This window comes from Mustelus asterias, chromosome 9, assembly GCF_964213995.1.
Source record: "Mustelus asterias chromosome 9, sMusAst1.hap1.1, whole genome shotgun sequence".
Taxonomy (NCBI): Eukaryota; Metazoa; Chordata; class Chondrichthyes; order Carcharhiniformes; family Triakidae; genus Mustelus; species Mustelus asterias.
The window spans coordinates 58,919,166-58,939,074 of record NC_135809.1 but is presented as its reverse complement, the minus strand read 5'-3'; the positions used below and the strand labels follow the sequence as shown (position 1 = coordinate 58,939,074).

At 44.2% G+C, this 19,909-nt stretch overlaps 2 protein-coding genes across 4 annotated transcripts in view; one reads left to right on the top strand and one right to left on the bottom strand.

Moving 5' to 3' along the window:
* tbxas1 (thromboxane A synthase 1 (platelet)) overlaps positions 1-2,787 on the bottom strand; it is a 283,372-nt gene extending 280,585 nt beyond the window's left edge. Inside the window, exon 1 of the mRNA XM_078220257.1 lies at positions 2,708-2,787. The gene's annotated coding sequence lies outside the window, so the exon portion shown is untranslated. The remainder of the gene's footprint in view (positions 1-2,707) is intronic.
* hipk2 (homeodomain interacting protein kinase 2) overlaps positions 2,526-19,909 on the top strand; it is a 289,722-nt gene continuing 272,338 nt past the window's right edge. For all 3 annotated transcript variants that reach the window (XM_078220251.1, XM_078220250.1, XM_078220249.1), the window contains exon 1: positions 2,526-3,066. In XM_078220251.1, coding sequence (XP_078076377.1) covers positions 3,048-3,066 — 19 coding nt within the window. In that variant the 5' untranslated portion in view covers positions 2,526-3,047. The remainder of the gene's footprint in view (positions 3,067-19,909) is intronic.

Below are 19,909 nucleotides of genomic sequence, written 5' to 3'. Positions count from 1 at the left end.
ATTAACAGAATAACTCCATCTTCTTTTCTTCCTGACCTTCTGAAACATCTCTTGAATAATTGTCATGCCATTCTCATTTATTTCTAGTTGTGCTATCATCTACCTTTTTACAAAGACTGTGTGCATTCAGATATAGGCCATTTTTCCCAATTCTGACCTTATTTGCTAGTGCACTCTTATGTTTGTATGCTCTGTCCCTTCCTGTCATACTGTGGTTGCCATTATCTGCCTCACTACCCTGCACAATTGCCTTGGTCCTTTCTCTTCATTCTTCCAAAACCATTTATGTGATCCCTTCCCCCTCACTACAACCCTAGTTATATGATTCACCAAGACACTGGTCCCAGGTTCAGATGATGGCTGTCCCACTGGTACAGTTTCACCTTTCCACAGTACTGGTACCAGTGCCCCATAAATCAAAGCTCATTTGTCCTATATCAATCTTTGAACCATGCATTTCACTTTGATCTTTATTTACTTCTGCATCAATTTGCTCACGGCTCAGGTAGAAATCCAGGGATTATTACTTTTGTGATTCTGTTTTTTAATTGAGCCCCTAGCAGCTCATAATCCCTCAGCGTATTTCTTTCTTATTCCTACCTATGTTGTTAGTACCTACATGGACCATGATTTTTCACCTCCCACTCCAAGTTCCTGACCAATCCTGAGGCCAATTGTTGGCCTTAATCCAGACTGGATCCTATCTTCAGTGCTGAAGGCATGCTGCATTATCAGAGATGCCATCTTTCAGAAGAAACATTAAATGGAGGCCCCTCCTGCACTCCTGGATTGAGATAGAAGATCCCATGGTCACTATTGGCACAAGAACAGGGGAATTCTCCCTGATGTCCTAGCTAATAATTATCTTTCATCAACAGCCAAAAATTGCTGATCTGTTCATTGTTACATTGCTGTTTATGGGATTTTGCTTTGCTTTAATTGCCGATTATGTTTACATTACGGCAACAATGACTACACTTCCAAAGTACTTAACTGACTGAAAAGCATTTTCAAATATCCTGAACTAATGAAAGGAACTTTGTAAACTGAAGTTCTTTCAACTCTGCCATCCTATTTGTAATCATATAGCCTAGGGACAGAAGCTGGGACCTTTCTGATTAGAATGGCAGAGTTATATGTTCTCCTTATGATCTAAAGCATTGAGGGAAGTGGGCAACATGCCATGTTCAAAGTAACACCTGTCTACCTAAGTGACACAATGACATTTTTTATTTTTCACTAAAAAGGCCAGTATTTATTGCCTATTCTTAGTTGCTTTTGATTAGGTTTTGCAGGGCTGTCTTCTTGTAGTAAAGCCTCTACAACAATTCCAGAAATTTGACCCAGCAACACTGAAGGAACAGTAATATCCATCCAAGTTTGGATGTTGTGTGACCCATCATAAACTACTTTCACAACAATAGCTCACCAAATTATAACATTAATGTTGCACATTTAATTTGGTAAAATATCTCGAGCGTGTTACAGGAGCATAAATTGACAATGCCAAAGAAAGAGGCATTAGGGCAGATGACTAAGCAATTGGTCACTTTGAGAGGCATAATGAAAATGGCCTTTGAATAAAGATTGAAAAGGAATCTCACACTCTCCAACTCTTTGAACCCCACCACCTAGAAGGACAAGGGCAGCAAGCCCATGTGAATACCATCACCAGCAACTTTGCCTCCATGCCATGCAACATATTCTGATCTTGATATACATTGACTGGTGTTCCTTCATTGTGACAGAGTTAAAAAGTCCTTGAACTTCCTTCCTGCCTGCAGGAGCATTTTCACCACATGGACTGCAGCAGTTCAACAAGGTGGCTCACCAACCCCTTCTCAAGGACAACTGGAGGTGGGCGATAATACACTGCTCTTGTTAAGTGATGCCCACAAACTGAATGAATAAAAAAGGACGTAACATTTTGTACTTCTATGGACAATTAAGAGAAAAAACAAATGAACTTGAAATTATACAAAGCGTTTCAAAACCCCAAGATATCCCAAAGCATTTTATAGCAAACTAATTAGTTTGGAAGTGGAGTCACTGTTGTGATGTGGGAAACGCGTCAGCCAACGTGTGCAGAGCAAACTCCTCCACCGCAATGTGATAGTGACCAGATCATCTGTTTTAAGATGTTGGTTGAGGGATTAAATATTGGGCGGTTGATTTGCTTGAAGAAAGAAAGTGGGATTGTTATCTTTCACATCCCAGGAAGCAAAGAGTTAAAGTGGTCAATTTAGATGGGCACGCATCACTCCATCCCTGGCTCATCCCTATTTCCATTTGTTATATCTATCTTTGCGTCACATTCGGCTTCAGCCTGGAGCAGTCGAGAGAAGAACGGTGCAGGAATAAATTACCCTTCAGTTTCTTTCCTGGAGACATCGATTCTGTCCCCCTCATCCACCGCAGTGGATCACAACGCAACACCTTCTGTACCTCTTCCCCCTCCCCCCCCCCACCCTCAAAAGATCCAAAACTCAAAGCAAAGCCAATTCATTGAAGGGGGGGTTGAAAAGCAAAGTTCTCAGCTCGCTCCGAAAGGGTTTATTTTCGGGAGAGATCGACTGCATAGGCAGTTGATGTCTCTCCGGCTTTCTGGTTTCTGCTTGTAAGTTTGCAGAAACCCCACAGACATGTTGTCCAGAAGGTAAAAAAAAGATCGCAAATTGGCTAAATTGTGTTAAAAAAAATATAATACCGAGACACCCAAGTAGCAGATCCGTATGTGGGACTCGAACTGGATTCTTGCAGGGTCTCTGGTGTCTTGTACTTTGGACGCGGGGAGAGAGGGAGGGAGAGGGAGAGAGGATCTTGCTTGCTTGAAAGAAGAGCGTTCAATGACCGATTTTGCAAGAGTTTTTTCGCCCCCAGTGTGTCTCTCTCTCTCCCCCTCTCCCTGGATGAATCGGAACGGTGATGCAGCCAGGGACTTACAACCCACATTAAACCAGCACAATATGGCAGATCTACACCGTGTTTAGCAGGGAGAGAGCAACTTGCTTTGTATTCTGCCATGCATAGCATACGGCATTGCACCGATGGCCCCGATGTACCAAGGTAAGACTTGAAATTAACACGGGGGCACCTCGCTTTCTCTCTCTGTCTCCCTCTCTCCTCGCTGTCTTTCAGATCAGCTGGTTGGGTTCAGGATGAAAGGCTTGTGTGGGGTGAGGGGGGGTTCATTGTGAGGGGATGGGGCTGGGGGCGGGGGAGTGAGGTGGTGGATGTGGGGGTGGTGGTGAAGCTTCCCCAGATTCTGTTGTACAGGAGACTTCACTGGGGCTCACAGGACCACTGTCACACAGGGAGCCTTCTTCTCAATATTTAGGGGGGGCGGGGGGAGGGGGTTCTGGACTCTGGCAGGCTGGACCCGATTGGTTTGGATCCCCCAGTCTACTGGGGTTGTACCAAGAACAAAATATAAAATTGTCAAATGTCAGCTCGCTGATGACCGTCCCCCCTCTCTCGTTATATTTTTCTGCAAGAGTGGATTAGTGTTCCAGGCGAATCCACTTCTCGTTGCATTAAAAAAATAAGGGAAACGAGAAGAAAATGCTGAAATGATTAATTTCTCCAGATCTGATTCACTGGGGCGAAGAGCGAGTGAGGAAACTTTGCGTGCCTGTGAAAGTCCCATTGATTTACGGGTGAATAGTTGGAAGGATTTCCTGGTGATAGCGGGGCTTGGATTAAACACCAGGAGACAAAGGAATGTCTTAAAGCGGGTTGTGGAAGCAGAGCAACTCTTGTTAGAAATTCTGTTTTTTTTTCTGTGTTGCAAAGCCCCGTGTTTTTGATTGTTAAGCCGCTGTGTCACTTTCAGCAAAAAAAAGCGCCCTACTTTCAAGTTTGTGTTTTTAATACCCCCCAGCAGTTTGTTGGGATGAATTTCATGACACTGGGAAAGGAAGGACACAGCCAGTGTCGAGAAACTATCTGGGCTTTGAAATAATTGTCTCTTCTCTCAAAGCTTTACCTGCCGCCCCCTGTCGGCTGAATGCGCCGTGATGTCGATGCTGCTCTCAATCTCAGCTATCTCTGGCCGCTGGACTCTATATTTCCAGACTCTATTTCGAGATATTTCAGTGCTGTTTTCCCTGTGATTTATTACTGCAGTTGTCCCCACAAATTGGTCCAGGCCTTTCTCCTTTCCAGCTGGATGCTGTGCATTTACAAACAGTTGTCTCTTGAGCAGATCTGGTGCTGTGCGCACCATTCAATTATTGTCTGCAACTGGTAATGTTTAGATGAAACTACGGTAATTATAATTGCGGAGATAACCACCTTTTTTTAGAGGAACCTTCCTGAGTTTGAACCGTTGTGTTTGTAAGTTCGATTGACGATTGTATTCTGTTTTTGTGTGTCACATATTCACTGTAATGGCACTGTCATTTTATTCCTACTGATTATTGGTTTGTTCTGTGGCACAGGTTCCTCCTCCCTTGCATTGGTAAAACTCACTTTAAACGCTGTGATTTTTGTATATGGTGGTTTACAACTTTAGATATATTTTGGAAAGAGGTGAATGGAATTAAATGGAGCTTATCCCCAGGAAGAGCTTAAATTAGTTAAAGCAAAATGCCAATAAAATGGGGGGGGGGGGGGGATCCTTTTCCATTTAACTACAAATGGATTAATCTTGGTCCTATACAATGGTGCAAATTCCCAACTGTCATTAAGGCTCCTGTAGAGGTTTTTATTTCAAACTTTTTTCGGTGGGCGCTCGCTGCAAATATTAATACATTCACAAGGACATTTTGTAAAATTTAACAAGTTCACAGAGACCCACTTCTGTAAATATTAATATGTACACAGGGACTCTCTGTTAATATTAGCATGCTCACCAGGACCATCTGCAAATGCTACCAAGCTTGTGGGACTCTGAAATATCTTGACACTCATAGGGAGCACCTCTAAATATTAACACGCTCAGAGGGCCAATTTGCAATATTAAGTCACTTACAGGGGCCCCTGTAAATAGCAACACCCTCCTAAATAACTATTAACCTGGTCACAGAGACAACCTAACAATTCTCACAGGGAACCTTCTCCATAAATATTAACATAACCCAAAGGCACTCTCCTCTGCAAAGATTAAGTGTCTCACAGGACCCCTGCAAATATAGATATAATCACAGAACCCCTGTAAATAGAAACATAATCACAGGCCCCGTAAGTATTAGCACCCTTACTGCAACTGTGTGTAAACATGTGCACCCTCACAGCCCCCCCACCCCCCACTAAGGTGTTTACTCACTTACAGGGCCTCCCCTGTAAACATGCGCACCCTCATTAGGGTCCGCTCCTGTAAACACGAGCACCCTCACTGGGGCCCCCTGTAAACACGAGCACCCTCACTGGGGCCCCCCTGTAAACATGCGCACCCTCACTGGGGCCCCCCTGTAAACATGCGCACCCTCACTGGGGCCCCCTGTAAACATGAGCACCCTCACTGGGGCCCCCTGTAAACACGAGCACCCTCACTGGGGCCCCCTGTAAACATGAGCACCCTCACTGGGGCCCCCTGTAAACACGAGCACCCTCACTGGGGCCCCCTGTAAACATGAGCACCCTCACTGGGGCCCCACTGTAAACATGAGCACCCTCACTGGGGCCCCACTGTAAACAGGAGCACCCTCACTGGGGCCCTCCTGTAAACATGAGCACCCTCACTGGGGCCCCACTGTAAACAGGAGCACCCTCACTGGGGCCCCACTGTAAACAGGAGCACCCTCACTGGGGCCCCACTGTAAACAGGAGCACCCTCACTGGGGCCCCACTGTAAACAGGAGCACCCTCACTGGAGCCCTCCTGTAAACACGAGCACCCTCACTGGGGCCCCCTGTAAACACCAGCACCCTCACTGGGGTCCCCTGTAAACACGGGCACCCTCACTGGGGCCCCCTGTAAACACCAGCACCCTCACTGGGGCTCCACTGTAAACACGAGCACCCTCACTGGGGCCCCCTGTAAACACGAGCACCCTTACTGGGGTCCGCTCCCGTAAACACGAGCACACTCACTGGGGCCCCCTGTAAACACCAGCACCCTCACTGGGGCCCCCTGTAAACACCAGCACCCTCACTGGGGTCCCCTGTAAACACCAGCACCCTCACTGGGGCCCCACTGTAAACACGAGCACCCTCATTGGGGTCCGCTCCCGTAAACACGAGCACACTCACTGGGGTCCGCTCCCGTAAACACGAGCACACTCACTGGTGCCACACCTTGTAAACATGCAGACCCACACAGTGGGGTCTCTGTAAACATTTAACAGGCTGAAACAGAGCCCCTGGGATGTATTAACACTCGTTTGAACCTTGTGTGAGCATTAACTCTCATGGGGCGGACAAATCCTCACATAAATATGAACACTTTGACCATATTTCATGACTTTTATTACTTTGAAAGGTTCCAAAATGCTTTGCAGCCAATGAATTGCTTTAGAAGTGTGCCCAACAAACAGCAATAAAAATAAATATCTTGTTAAACTCTTGCTAATGTTGGTTAAGAGATAAATATTGGCCCAAACTCCCGATCTCTTTGAATAATGCATTGGATCTTTTACATACACCTGCGAGGACTTTAACAAACTGCTGAAAGACAGCATTTTCAATCGTGCAGTAATCCCTCAGTTTGCAGTGGAGTGTCAACCTGGATTATGAGTTCAACACTCGAGCATTTGTCTTGAATCAATAACCTTCTGACTTTGTTCGAAAGTGCTACACCTGAGCCAAGGCTGTAGGATCAAAACAAAAGCAAAATATTATGAATGCTAGAAATCGGAAACAAAATCAGAAAATGTTGGGAATACCCAGCAGGTCTGGCAGCATCTTTGGAGAGAAAAACAGAATTAACATTTCGGGTCAATGACCTTACATTGGGAACAATATTGTGCGATGCACTGATGCTCGAGTGGAAGACAAGAGTCGGCAAATGTAGGGAATGCACAGAAGCCCAGAAGGGCCTTGGGGGTGTTTAAGGGATGCAGGGCAGGTAATGCGGTCAGCAGAAGGGATTTCACTGCCTCTTGCCTCAGTGCACATGGTGGAACTGACTTTCATTTTGTCTGGAAAGGCTCCAATGTGGCATGAGGAGAGAAACCAAACCCTGTGTGTTACAATGAGTTCCAAATGTTGAGATGGTCCTAAATCTAATGCCAGATTCTAAAACCATCTCCTCGTGCGGTTCCCAATTCCAGGAATAGAATCTAACCTATGGCTGCTCAAGTTGGCACTGCTTTTAGGACAATTGTCACCATCATTTCTAAAAGGAAGAAATAATTTTGATTCATATAGCGCCTTTCACAAGCTTAGGATATCCCAAGGTGCTTTGCAGTCAATTAAGTACTTTTAAATTATAATTATTATTGTGCAGTAGGAAATACAGCAGCCAATTTCTGCACAGTCTCATAAGCAGCAATGTAATAATGATGGGATAATCTGTTTTTAATTATGTTGGTTGAGTGATAAATATTGGTCTGGAACTATGTTGGGGCGGCATGGTGGCACAGTGGTTAGCACTGCTGCCTCACAGTGCTAGGGACCCGGGTTCAATTCTGGCCTCGAGTCACTGTCTATGTGGAGTTTGCACATTCTCTCCGTGTCTGCGTGGGTTTCCTCTGGGTGCTTTGGTTCCTCCCACAGTCCAAAGATATGCAAGTTAGGTTGATTGGCCATACTACATTGTCCCTAGTGTCAGGGGATTAGCAGGGTAAATATGTGGAGTTACAGGAATAGAGCCTGGGGGGATTGTGGTCGATGCAGACACGATGGGCTGAATGGCCTCCTTCTGCACTGGGGCAAGTCGTTGAGATGGTGCTGAGGAGACTTTACTCTGCATCTCACAGTGCTGTACCTGACCTTGTTCCCCTTGACCCTTCATCCTTTGTAATACCCCCCCTTTTCCTCTCCAAAATCCATGACTGTGCTGTTCCTCCCCATCTTTCCTGGAACTTCATGTTTGAATCTCTCCAATCAGTTTTCTATCCCTGAGACAGTACAAAATGGCTGTTATCAAAGTCACAAATTACACCCCATATGACTGTGACAAAGGTAAACTCTCCCTCCTTGTCCTTCCTGACCAGTCTGCTTCCTTTTACATGGCTGCCCTTGTCATCTTCTTCCAACACCTCTCCACTATCACCCAACTGGATGGAATTGCTTTCCCCTGGTTCCATTCTCATTTATCTAATTGTAATAAGAGGATCAGCTGCAATGACTTCTCTTCCTGATCCTACACATTCTCTGTGGTGCCTCGCAAGAATCTATCCTTGGCCCCCTCCTATTTCTCATCTGCATGCTGTCCTTTGACAGCTTCATCTAAAAACATAACTTAATGTTCCACATGTGCACTAATGACAGCCATCTCTACTTCACCACCACCCCTCAACCCTTCCATAGTCTATAAGTTGTTAGACTGCTTGTCCAGGATCTAGCATTGGATGAGTAGAAATGTCCTCCAACTAAATATTGGGAACACCAAAGCTATTTTATTTTGTCCACACCATAAATTTTATTCTCAAGCCACCGATTCCTTTTCACTTATTTACAAGTGGAAGAGAGTAACAAAAGTAAGCGTGGGTCCTTTAAAGGTTGTCACTGAGGCTAGGAATACTGCGGTGAGTAACTCACCACCTGACCCCCCCAAAACCTATCCATCATCTACAAGGCACAAGTCAGGAGTGTGATGGAGTACTCCCCACTTGCCTGGATGGATGCAGCTCCAACAACACTCAAGAAGCTTGACACCGTCCAAGACAAAGCAGCCCGCTTGATTGGCACCACATCAACAAACATCCACTCCCTCCACAACCGATGCTCCGTAGCAGCAGTGTGTACTATCTACATAATGCACTGCAGCAATTCACCGAAGATCCATAGACAGCATTTTCCAAACCCATAACCACTTCCATCTAGAAGGACAAGGGCAGCAGATACATGGGAACACCACCACTTGCAAGTTCCCCTCCAAGCCACTTACCATTCCTGGCTTGGAAATATATCACTGTTCCTGCGCAGTCGCTGGGTCAAAATGCTAGAATTCCCTCCCTAACGACATTGTGGGTCAACCCACAGAACATGGACTGCAGCGATTCAAGAAGGCAGCTCACCACCACTTTCTTAAGGGCAACTAGGGATAGGCAATAAATGCTGGCCAGCCAGCGACACCCATGTCCCACGAATGAAAAAAAAGGAGAAATGATAATGGGGGAGAAAGAAATGGCAGAGATGTTAAACAAACATTTTGTCTGTCCTCATAGTAGAATGCACAAAAATCGCAGTAGAAATTGTGGGGGATCAAGGACCTAATGAAAGTGAGGAATTTTAAAAGTATTTAATATTCATAATGGATAAAATACTGGAGGAATTACTGAGGCTAAAAGTCATCAAGATCCCTGGGCCTCAAGTCCTATGTCCCCAGGTTCTAAAAGGGGTAGCTGCAGAGAGAGTGGATGCATTTGTAATGATTTTCCAAACTTGCCTCGATTCTGGAACAGTCCCAGTGAAGTTATCAAATGCAGTACTGCAACTTAAGAAAAGGGAGAGAGAAAACGGAATTACAAGCTCGTTAGCCTGACCTCACTCATCAGGAAAATGCTGGAATCCTTTATAAAGAAAATGGTAGTGGCACTCTGAGTCAGTATGGTTTTATGAAAGAGAAGTTGTGCTTGATAAGATAGATAAAACAATGATGAGACAGAGTACAGGAATGAGATAGAGAATCTGGTGAACTGGTGCGACAACAATAATCTCTCCCTCGATGTCAACAAAACAAAGGAGATTGTCATCGACTTCAGGAAACGTAGTGGAGGGCATGCCCCTGTCTACATCAATGGGGATGAAATAGAAATGGCCGAGAGCTTCAAGTATTTAGGTATCCAGATCACCAACAACCTGCCTTGGTCCCTCCATGCAGACGCTATAGTTAAGAAAGCCCAACAACGCCTCTACTTTCTCAGGAGACTAAGAACATTTGGCATGTCAGCTACAACTCTCACCAACTGTTACAGATGAACCATAGAAAGCATTCTTTCTGGTTGTATCACAGCTTGGTATGGCTCCTGCTCTGCCCAAGACTGCAATAAACTACAAAAGGTCGTGAATATAGCCCACTCCATCACGCAAACCAGCCTCCCATCCATTGACTCTGTCTACACTTCCCGCTGCCTCGGCAAAGCAGCCAGCATAATTAAGGACCCCACGCACTCCGGATTTGCTCTCTTCCACCTTCTTCTGTCAGGAAAAAGATACAAAACGTCTGACGTCACGTACCAACCTACTCAAGAACAGCTTCTTCCTTGCTGCCATCAGACGTTTGAATGGACCTACCTCACATTAAGTTGATCTTTCTCTACACCCGAGCTCTGACTGTAACACTACATTCTGCACTCCCTCCTTTCCTTCTCTATGTACGGTATGCTTTGTCTGCAAGAAGCAATACCTTTCACTGTATACTAATACATGTGACAATAATAAGTCAAATCAAAGATAAAGGAGAAACAGTAGATGTAGGATATTTAGATTTTCAAACGCTGCCACAAATGAGGTTATTAGACAATATTAGTGCTCATCGCATTGCAGGTAATGTTAGCATGGATTGAGGAATGGTTGATAGAAAACAGGGAGTAGGATGAAATAGGTAATTTTCAGATGGCAGGCTGTTCGTTGTCTCGTGCTGCAAGTTCAGTGCTGGGGCCTTGGCTACTTAGTATCAATATTAAGAACTTCATTGAAAAGACTGAATATAATGTATCCAAGTTTGCTGATGATACAAAGCTAGGTGGAAAAAGGGAAGAACACAGAGTATCAACAAAGGAGCATAGATTGGTTTAAATGAATAGTCATGATGTGGAGATGCCGGCGTTGGACTGGGGTAAACACAGTAAGAAGTTTAACAACACCAGGTTAAAGTCCAACAGGTTTATTTGGTAGCAAAAGCCACACAAGCTTTCGAGGCTCTAAGCCCCTTCTTCAGGTGAGTGGGAATTCTGTTCACAAACAGAGCATATAAAGACACAGACTCAACTTACATGAATAATGGTTGGAATGCGAATACTTACAACTAATCAAGTCTTTAAGAAACAAAACAATGTGAGTGGAGAGAGCATCAAGACAGGCTAAAAAGATGTGTATTGTCTCCAGACAAGACAGCCAGTGAAACTCTGCAGGTCTAGGCAACTGTGGGGGTTACAAATAGTGTGACATGAACCCAATATCCCGGTTGAGGACGTCTTGTAAGTATTCGCATTCCAACCATTATTCATGTAAATTGAGTTTGTGTCTTTATATGCTCTGTTTGTGAACAGAATTCCCACTCACCTGAAGAAGGGGCTTAGAGCTCCGAAAGCTTGTGTGGCTTTTGCTACCAAATAAACCTGTTGGACTTTAACCTGGTGTTGTTAAACTTTTTAAATGAATAGATCAGAAGGTGACAGATGGAGTATATTCTGACAAAATGTGAGGTGACTCATTTTTCTGGGCAAAATAGGAAAACAGAACATTATTTAATTTGAGGAACAATTAAATGTTGGCGTTTGCAGGGATTGGGTGTCCTTTGTATGAGAAAAGTTGGGGCCAAATGGCCTAATTCTGCTCCTATATATTATGGTTTAAAGTTAACAGATACAGAAAACAATTAAATGGTAAATGGTATGTTGGTTGGCATTGCAGGAGATTGAAGAACAAGAGGGAGGAAGTCTTGCTGCTATTCTAGAGGGTTTTCTGAGTACAATGTACAGTTTTGGATCCTATACTTACAGGATACACTTGCCGGCTGATGACCATCAACCTGAAACATTGGCTGAATTTTCATCTGGCTCCAGAGGCAGGACTGGAGGTGGGCTTGCAGGTAGTTTTCCGCTGACCTTTCAGCATGTTGGTTTGCCAGTGTGTTTCTGCCTCTGAGCTATTTTGGAACAGGGTGCTTCCAGGGTGGGGATTGAGGTATTGCATGGTGGTACACAAGTAGTGGTAACCATTTAATCTAAGTAAAGAGCCAATTAAGGGCACTGTCCTGATGCCAACTGTAATTTTTCAGTCGGCATTCATGAATCTGCTGAGGCCATAACCTGACTGGTGAATGGAGGTGGCCTCTGGGCCACAGACCCAGAGGACAGCGCTCCATCATTAAAGATGAGCCCTCCAACCTGCAGCCACAGGCTGTCTACTGCAGTGGTTCCCAAAGGGTGCAGCACGCCACACTGGTGCGGCGAGAGAGGATGGCAAGTGTGGCGGGAAGATTCAAGGATAATCAAAGAAACATTTAAACATGGATAGATATTTTTCCAAAGTGAGAGTAAGAGCATCAAGTGATGCTGAGGAGAATCCGAGTCCACTTTGTGATCCAGAATCGCCGTTCGAACAGAGTGCTGAAGAAGAGTCGTTTAATTCTACACCAGTAGCAGGCCCAAGCAAACCTCCAAAAAAGAAAGTTTGTCGACAATATATGGATAGCTATCTGAGTCTCGGTTTCACATGGACTGGAGATGAAAACGTACCTCGGCCTATGTGTTTGATCTGTGGTGAGAAGCTTTCCAATTCCAATATGGTCCCAAGCAAGATGAAAAGACATCTGTTGTCAAAACATGGAATTCTGGCAAACAAGGATGTTCAATATTTTGAAAGGCTTTTGGAACAGCAGAAATGCCAACGATCATATTTTGAAAAACGAATGACAGTCTCAGATAAGATGCAGATTGTATCTTACCAAGTAGCTGAATTGATTGCTCAACAGACAAAACCACATACAATAGCTGAAAAATTGATTCAGCCTACCTGCAGCTTGATTGTGAAAACTTTGTTTGGTGATGATGCTGAGCGAGAAGTTATGGAAATTCCTTTGTCTGATAATACAATTCGCAGAAGAATAGTTGATATGTCAGCTAATATTGAGAAGCGTGTTTCCGAAAGTATGAAGAATTCTAAATTTGCCATTCAAGTTGATGAATCGACCGACATTAGCGGAAAAGCACAGTTGCTTGCCTATATCAGATTCATTCACAATGACGAAATAATCACACAGTTTCTATTTTGCAAGGAACTTGAAAAACATACCAGAGGACAAGATATTTTCCAAACCTTGTCTGAGTATTTGGAAAAAGTTGACATTTCATGGGATTCTTGTATTGGAATTTGTACGGATGGAGCGCCATGTATGATAGGGAATGTGAGAGGCTTGGCGGCACTCATCAAACAGAAAAATCCAGATGTAATATCAACTCAGTTTTTTACATAGAGAGGCATTAATCACCAAGACCCTTGTAGCTGATTTGAAGTTGGTTCTGGATCAGACTGTGCGCATTGTGAACTTCATCAAAGCAAAACCACTAAAGGCGCGGTTATTTGCTCAACTCTGCAAAGACATGGAATCAAAACATCAATGCCTAATTCTGCACTCGGAGGTTCACTGGATGTCCCACGGAAAAGCTTTAAATCGGGTGTTGGAACTGAAGAACGAATTAAGAGAATTTTTGGAACAAAAAGGGAACCCATTGTACCACCAACTGGATGACAATGACTGGTGTGCAAAGCTGGCATATTTGGCCGATATCTTTTCCTCGTTGAATGTGCTCAATGCCAGTATGCAAGGCCGCGATGACAATATCCTCACAACTACAAACAAACTAACTGCATTCAAAGAAAAGCTTCAGCTCTGGCTCGGAAGAGCAATGCAACATAACCTCGAAATGTTCCCACTGGTAAAACGTTTTAAAATGAGCAATGAATTGTACGGCCTCATGCAGGAACATCTTGCAACACTGGTAGAAAAGATTGATCATTACTTCCCATCGTTGTCTACAGAAAAATTCGACTGGGTTAGAGACCCCTTTGCGAATTCCAGCTGTTCAGGTCTGACATTGGATGACGAGGAGGAAGTGGCCTGCATTTCGAGTGATTGCACCTTGAAAATTAAACACGGGAGTATGCCACTGGACTCTTTTTGGATATACAACCAGAAACAGTATCCACGCATCTCTTCAAGAGCATTAGCTATTCTTCTACAGTTCTCCACGACATATTGTTGTGAACAGGGATTTTCAGCTCTGACAAATATCAAAGACCAGAAAAGAGAAAGGCTTCTTTGTGTTGATGAGGAGATGAGAGTTTGTTTGTCTCAAATTAGACCTAATATAAATGAGATTACCCGACAAAAACAAGCTCACACCTCTCATTGAGTTTGTATACTTACTTAAGGTTACATATGTAAGAGGCTCGTCTATAAGTATATTTTGGGAATGAATCATGTTTTTATGTAGCTGCATTGTTTTATACTTTCTGGATGTCCCATGATCATATTATAAAGTAGTTGTCTTCTATGTTATGAATCAAGCACTGCTAGGAGTTGTTTTTTTTTGTTTTTTGAATGTATTTCTTATCCAATAAAAAATTTGGAGTGGCACGAGCAAATTTTTATTCTGAAAGTGCGGCCCAGTGAAAAAAGTTTGGGAACCACTGGTCTAGTGGATGTCCAATGGATGAATGTGCCCTCTACGATGAAGGTCTGGTAGCTGTGGCCACTTTTTATCTTTAATCTTTGAAAAACTTGTCAGAGGGTCCCTCCACCTTGTGGTACCCTCGTGTTCCACTACCTACATTGACAGCTCTCACTTCTGACAGGAGGGCTGCCAATCTAAGAGTGCATGAGGGCTTTTTATTGGCTGCCAATCTTCAGGAGCCTACCTTACATCCTTACTTGGGTGGGGAGCCTGGAGGCATCCACTTAAATTGCCACCTCCTCAAAAATAGCTCTCAAGGTCCCAGCATGGCATTTGTGAGTTCTTGCCTCACATTTCCTCCTAACGTTGGGATCAGGGCCTAGGAATGAAACTTTGGCCTGTTCACACTGTTTCTCTCTTCGCAGACACTGCCAGAATTATTGCTTATTCCCTGTATTTCTGTTTTTACTGACCCTAAGGGGGTATAAAAAAGGTTTTCTGGACTATTTTCTGAATAAGAGGGTTGGCCTATAAGGAGAGATTGAGCAAAATGGGGCACTACCCTCTGGAATTTAGAAGAATCAGAGGTGATCTCATTGAAACATGTAAGATTTGGACAGGACTGAGTAGATGATGAGTGGCTGTTTCCCCTGGCTAGAGAGGCTAGAACTAGGAGCAGAGTCTCAGGATAAGGAGTCATCATTTAGGACTGAGATATGGAGAAATTTATTCTCTCAGGGCTGTGATCCTTTGAAATTCTTTACCCGAGAGAACCGAGAATGCTCAGTTTTGTTTTTATTCATTCGTGGGACATGGGCATCGCTGGCTGGCCAGCATTTATTGCCCATCCCTAGTTGCCCTTGGGAAGGTGGTGGTGAATTGTCTTCTTGAATCGCTGCAGTCCATGTTCTGTGGGTTGACCCACAATGCGTTAGGGAGGGAATTCCAGGATTTTGACCCAGCGACTGTGAAGGAACGACGATATATTTCCAAGTCAGGATGGTGAGTGGTTTGGAGGGGAACTTGCAGGTGGTGGTGTTCCCATTTATCTGCTGCCATTGTCCTTCCAGATGGAAGTGGTCGTGGGTTTGAAAGGTGCTGTCTAAGGACTTTTGGTGAATTGCTGCAGTGCATCTTGTAGATAGTACACACTGCTGCTACTGGGCATCGGTGGTGGAGGGATTGAATGTTTGCAGGTGTGGTGCCAATCAAGGTGGCTGCTTTGTCCTGGATGGTGTCAAGCTTCTTGGGTTGTTGGAGCTGCACCCATCCAGGCAAGTGGGGAGTATTCCATCACACTCCTGACTTGTGCCTTGTAGATGGTGGATAGGCTCTGGGAGCCAGGAGGTGAGTTACTTGCAGTATTCCCAGCCTCTGACCTGCTCTTGTAGCCACTGTGATTATGTGGTGAGTCCAGTTGAGTTTCTGGTCAATGGCAACCCCAAGAATGTTGACAGTGGGGATTCAGTGATGGTTACACTATTGAATGTCAAGGGGTGGTGGTTAGAGTGTCTCTTATTGGTGATGGTCATTGCCTGGCATTTGTGTGGCGTGAATGTTACTTGCCACTTGTCAGCCCAAGCCTGGATATTGTCCAGATCTTGTTGTATTTGAATGTGTCATTTAATGTGTTTGGTGCTGATATTGAATTCTAAGGAAATCATGAGATATAAGAATCGAGCAGGAAAGAGGAATTGAGGTTGCAAATCGGCCCCAATCTTACTAAATGATGGAGAAGGCTTGGAAGACCCATGCCTGCTCTGAATTATTACCTTCTTATATTCTCCTGGTGCTGTGTGAGGCTGCACCAGACTAGTTGTAGTGTTGTATTTGACCCCAAAGTGAGTTTCTGACCAAATATCTGTCTGGTATCAAGACCGCTTACCTTCGCTGCCAAAACATCACCTAATTCTGCTATTATTTCAGCGCAATACTTCATTCATGCCTTAGGTATCTCTGGACTTGACTGTTCTAACACTGTCCTGGCCAGTCTTCCACTTTCTACCTTTTGTAAACTTGAGACCATCTACAACTCTTGTTGCCTGAACCCGAACTGACATTAGGTCCTGTTCGCAGGAGTGCTGGTTGCTTACTGATACAGGCTCCCATCTGGCAATGCTGAATTTTAAAATTCTCATTCTTTTTTTCAAATCGTTCCATTGCCTTGCCTGTCCTTATCTCTGTAAACTAATCCAATCTCTGATATGTCTGTGCTTCTCCAATTCTGGTGTCTTGTTCACCCCCAGGATTAATTGCTGTGTTATTGGTGGCTATGCCTTTAGTTGTCTAGACCCTAAGCTCTGGAATTCTTCCCCTCCCCCCACCCTCAAATCTCTTGATATCTCTACATCTCCTCCCTTAAAATCTATCTTTTTGACTCAGGGTTTGGTCACTTATCCTATCCACTAACGTGCCGTGGTGTTGAGTTTTGTTTAATTTGCTCCTGTGAAGGAATTTGGATATTGTATCATGTTAAAGGCGCTATATAAATACAAGTTGTTATTGTTACAACTGATCGAACATAGTTATAGTACTGTGCTGGATCTTCATGTCCTTGGAGCACAATAGTCATCCATACTGGGCACTGCCTAGAACTGCGAAGGACTCGACTGAAGCACTTTGCAGTTGATTAACTTGTTGATGTCAGTTTTTTTTTGTCAGATGGTCCTTTCTTCAGTGTTTGGTCAAGTTTTAATTCTTGAATTCTGTCATGTCCTGCCTTTTATTTAAGCCCACAAGCAGGTGTTTACTTCAGCAATTTAGACTAACGCAAATTGAAGGACTAACACCGTGAGCCTTGATCGTTCTCTCTGTTGACTGATAAGAAAATGCAAAGATAGTGCAGCTTGTAAATCATACAGGTGTCATTTCATGGTTTGTAATACTTGATTTGAAACTAAAATGTTTATCTTCAGTTCTTCTTGATACAAATGGTTGGAAATCTGAAATTCTCTCCCCAAAGTCTGTTGATGCAGTGGGTCAATTCATAGAGTCATAGAATCCCTACAGTGCAGAAGGAGGCCATTCAGCCCATCGAATCTGCACCAACCACAATCCCACCCAGGTCCTATCCCCATAACCTCATGTATTTACTCTGCTAATCCCCCTGACACTAAGGGGCAATTTACCATGACCAATCCACCTAACCCACACATCTTTGGAATGTGAGAGGAAACCGGAGCACCCGGAGGAAACCCATGCAGACACGGGGAGAATGTGCAAACTCCACACAGGCAGTGACCCAAACTGGATCAAACCCGGGTCCCTGGTGCTGTGAGGCAGCAGTGCTAACCACTGTGCTGCCCAGAATATGAAACTGACTTATTTTTTAAGTAATTGCATTAAGGGAAATGAAGTTGAATACTGATTGATTATGATCTAACTGAATGATGAAATAGGCTTGAGGGGCTGAATGGCCTTTCCCTGTTCCTATTTAATTAAATTTCTCGCTGCAGGGCTAACTTTGGTGGCTCAAAGTCACTGAATCATACAGGTGCAAAAGGAGCTCCAGTGTGATCTCTCATCTGCTGTTTGGGAACACAATAGGAGGTCCAAGGTTAGAGTAAAAGGGGAATGTTGTCCGGCGTTCCAGCTCCCCGTTGCTATTAATCATGGCCACTGGGTCAAAAATCTCAGAACTCCCTACTGGACAGTGTTGTGGCAACACTTTCACTCCACGATGCAAGAAAGGGAACCAACACTACCTTCTCATGGACAACTAGGGATGGGCAATAAATGATGACTGTATTAGATTTATCCATTTGGAAGTGTGTGGACATCAACAACAGCTGAGAAAAAGAGCAGTGATGTTTTCTTCCTGCCACCACAAATTCCTGTTTGGTCTTGGATGATGTGGATGTTGATTCCTCGGATGGGTTAACAGAGAAACTTCCACCCTATAGATATTTACCCTATTCTAAGATGGTACGATGAGGGGTTAACAAGAGGAAAAATTCAAAATTCTCTTGTCCAAAGTTTGACAGAAACTTCACCCTTGTGATTGTGTGACTTGTTTAATCATGCACGGGATGTGGGCATTTCTGGCAAGGCCAGCATTTGCTTCCCATCCCCAGTTGCATTTGGGAAAGTTGTGGTGAGTCACCTTCTTGAACCCCAGCCATGTGGTGTAGGTACTCCCATAGTACTCTTGGGAAGGGAGCTCCGGTGTTTTGAACCAGCGACAGTGAAGGAAAAGTGATGAAGTTCCCAGTCAGGATGGGGTGTGGCTTGAGGAGGAACTTGGAGGTGGTGGTGTTCCCATATGTCTGCTGCCCTTGTCCTTCTGTGTGGTAAAGGTTGTGGGTTTGCTGAAAAATAATAGTTTCTTCTTATAGCAGCGCACGCTGATGATCAGCAGGTCCTTCTGCTCTTCAATCTGCCTCTCATTTCTGTGTGCAAATGGCTGTCAGCCGGTTCACAGATACATCAAGCCCCTACGGTAAAACAAAAGGAAGACCGCAGTTTGCTGCCAGTTTACGACTGATTGCACCATTTGTACCAGTCATGGAGGTATCTACTGTTTCACTATTAGAAACTTTGATGATTGTAGGGTTGGGTTTCTTTGAGGCAAAGGTGGAAGGAGTTTGTGCAAAATGGAGATTACAACTATCAGGAAATACTGACCCAGCTCTTTTCCTCGAAAAAGGAAGATTGCAGGATGCCCTGTAGAAGTCTTTGAAATTATGTGGGGTTTCAGTGGGATACATGTAGAAAAGATGTTTCTGTTTGTGGGTGAGACCAGAACTACAGGCCATATAAGATGGTCACCAAAAAATCCCATAGGGAATTCTGGAAAGATTACTTTACCTAGCAAGTGGTTAGAATGTGAACCTTGCCACCACATTGAGGGAAATAGTATAGAAACATTTACAGAAGAGCTGATTAATGACACAAAGGAGAAAAAAATAGACGGGTATAGAAGACTATTCATAGACTACAACTCAACCTTTAATACCATTATTCCTACGAGACACATCTCCAAACTTTGTGGCTTGGGGCTCTGCAACTGGATCCTAGACTTCCTAACCCACAGACCGCAGTCAGTAAGGATAGGCAACAACACCTTCTCCACGATCATTCTCAGTGCTCAGCAAGGCTGTGTCCTCAGCCCTTTATTATACTCCTTATACACCTCTGACTCTATGGCCAAATTCACCTCCAACTCAATTTTCAAGTTTGCTGATGACATCACCATTGTGGGTCAGATCTCAAACAATGACGAGACAGAGTACAGGAAAGAGACGGAGAATCTGGTGAACTGGTGCGACGACAATAACCTCTCCCTCAATGTCAACAAAATGAAGGAGATAGTCATTGACATCAGGAAGCGTAGTGGAGGACATGCCCCTGTCTACATCAATGGGGATGAAGTAGAAATGGTTGAGAGCTTCAGGTTTTTAGGTGTCCTGATCACCACCAACCTGTCCTGGTTCCTCCATGCAGATGCTATAGTTAAGAAAGCCC